This window comes from Myzus persicae, unplaced genomic scaffold (genome assembly GCF_001856785.1).
Source record: "Myzus persicae strain clone G006 unplaced genomic scaffold, MPER_G0061.0, whole genome shotgun sequence".
Lineage (NCBI taxonomy): Eukaryota > Metazoa > Arthropoda > Insecta > Hemiptera > Aphididae > Myzus > Myzus persicae.
The window spans coordinates 1-1,713 of record NW_019103100.1 but is presented as its reverse complement, the minus strand read 5'-3'; the positions used below and the strand labels follow the sequence as shown (position 1 = coordinate 1,713).

The 1,713-nt window shown below is 31.7% G+C and overlaps 1 protein-coding gene across 1 annotated transcript; it reads left to right on the top strand.

The window, feature by feature from the left end:
• Nucleotides 1–28: 28 nt before the first annotated feature.
• On the top strand, nucleotides 29–1,707 carry LOC111033786 (putative nuclease HARBI1; the record flags this gene model as incomplete). The annotated part of the gene is made up of 4 exons (XM_022314712.1): nucleotides 29–190; nucleotides 325–469; nucleotides 563–710; nucleotides 1,004–1,707. Coding segments are annotated over 4 exons (708 nt in total), but the record flags the coding sequence as incomplete, so codon positions are not given.
• Between the last annotated feature and the right edge of the window lie 6 nt (nucleotides 1,708–1,713).

The window sequence follows — 1,713 nt, the reverse complement described above, 5'->3', positions numbered from 1 at the left end:
TAAATTATTGATTTTTCATTACAATAGATATCCATTTCTTAGATTTTTTTCCAAGTATGGTTTACAGGGAGTTGTCGGTGTTATTGATTGTACACATATTGCAATAACACCACCAAAGAAAAATGATGAGTTATATCCAGAACATATCTACGTCAATCGTAAAGGATATCATTCAATTAATACTCAACTCGTTAGTATTATTAAAATTATAATAAGATATATATTAATAATTTAGTTAAGTAGGATTACGTTAAATTATGCATTTTTACACGTTTTGTCTACACCAAAATATTAATTTGTATGAACAACTATTGATTTTTGTAGATATGTGATGTAAATTTACGCATTTTAAATGTGTCAGCCAGATGGCCAGGGTCCACTCATGATTCTCACATTTGGAATGAAAGTCAAGTGAAAACATTTATGACAAGCTTGCATGATAGAGGTTTTACTTCATATTTTTTGTTAGGTAAAAATTGCACAACCTAAAAAATTGATCTAATGTCAATATTGTTTGTACCTAAATATTTTTAATACGACAATTTTCTAAAATTAACTGAAGGAGACTCTGGGTATGCTTTACGACCATGGTTGTTAACACCGTTTTTAAATGTCGAAGTTAATACACCGGAATACCGGTTCAATGAAGTTTTTTGCCGTGCAAGGTCTACTATTGAACGCTGTAATGGAGTTTTAAAAATGCGTTTTCGGTAAGCTATACCATTGATTTTATAATATATAATATATTATAAAACCAATGGCTGCACCTACACAATATATATTATATACACTCATTAATCTTATCAGAACTTAGATTTTTTTTTTTTTTATTAAGAAAATATTACAATCTGTATACATAATACAATAAGTAAAAATGTCTGAACAATAAGTTACAACGCATGAATATCGTGCATGAAGAAGGAGCCCATTGACACCACTTCAAAAACTTAGATTTATAATAATTATAACCAAATATTTTTGTTTAATAATTTATCTATTGAAGCTGTCTTCTCAAAGATCGAACACTGCATTATTCACCGAGCAAGGCTTCAAAAATAGTGTTGGCATGTGTTGTTTTACACAATTTGTGTATTAAAGAAAACATACCATTAATTGATGACGATGTCGAGGATAATGATTTTGGAATTTACCAGGCAGTTGACAATGAAGAAATGTCACAAAGTAGGCAAAATCCGGAACTTGTGGCCGGTCTTCGTTTCCGTCAAAATATTGTAAACAGATTGTTTACCAATTAAGATAATTACTTATTCTTGAGTAATCTCGATTCTATGTGAGTACTATTGTTTTGATATATATAATATATATATTATATATCTTTTCAAAATTTATCCCTACTCATCTTTATTTTAGTAACTAATTAATAACACAGATTATCTTGGTGGCCAAACTGTACTCATCTCATATAATATATTATTCTGTTCAAGTTTCTTGCCGCCGCTGTACCAAAATTGGCCACCCTGGTATGTGAGCTATAGCGGCCGATACAGTTCTTCCCCTGCACTACCAATGATCCATGGCTAAATAAGTTATTTAGCCATGCAATGATCCATCTACATATCAGTATAGCCAGCAGTATAATTTATTTTGTGTTATAGCACAATCAATTGTTCGGTGGTTCGGTCTTCCGTAGTCCATACTCCGTACTACTGTTACCACGCGGCTTGTCGCATGCACCGGGCGTTCGTGGCTTCG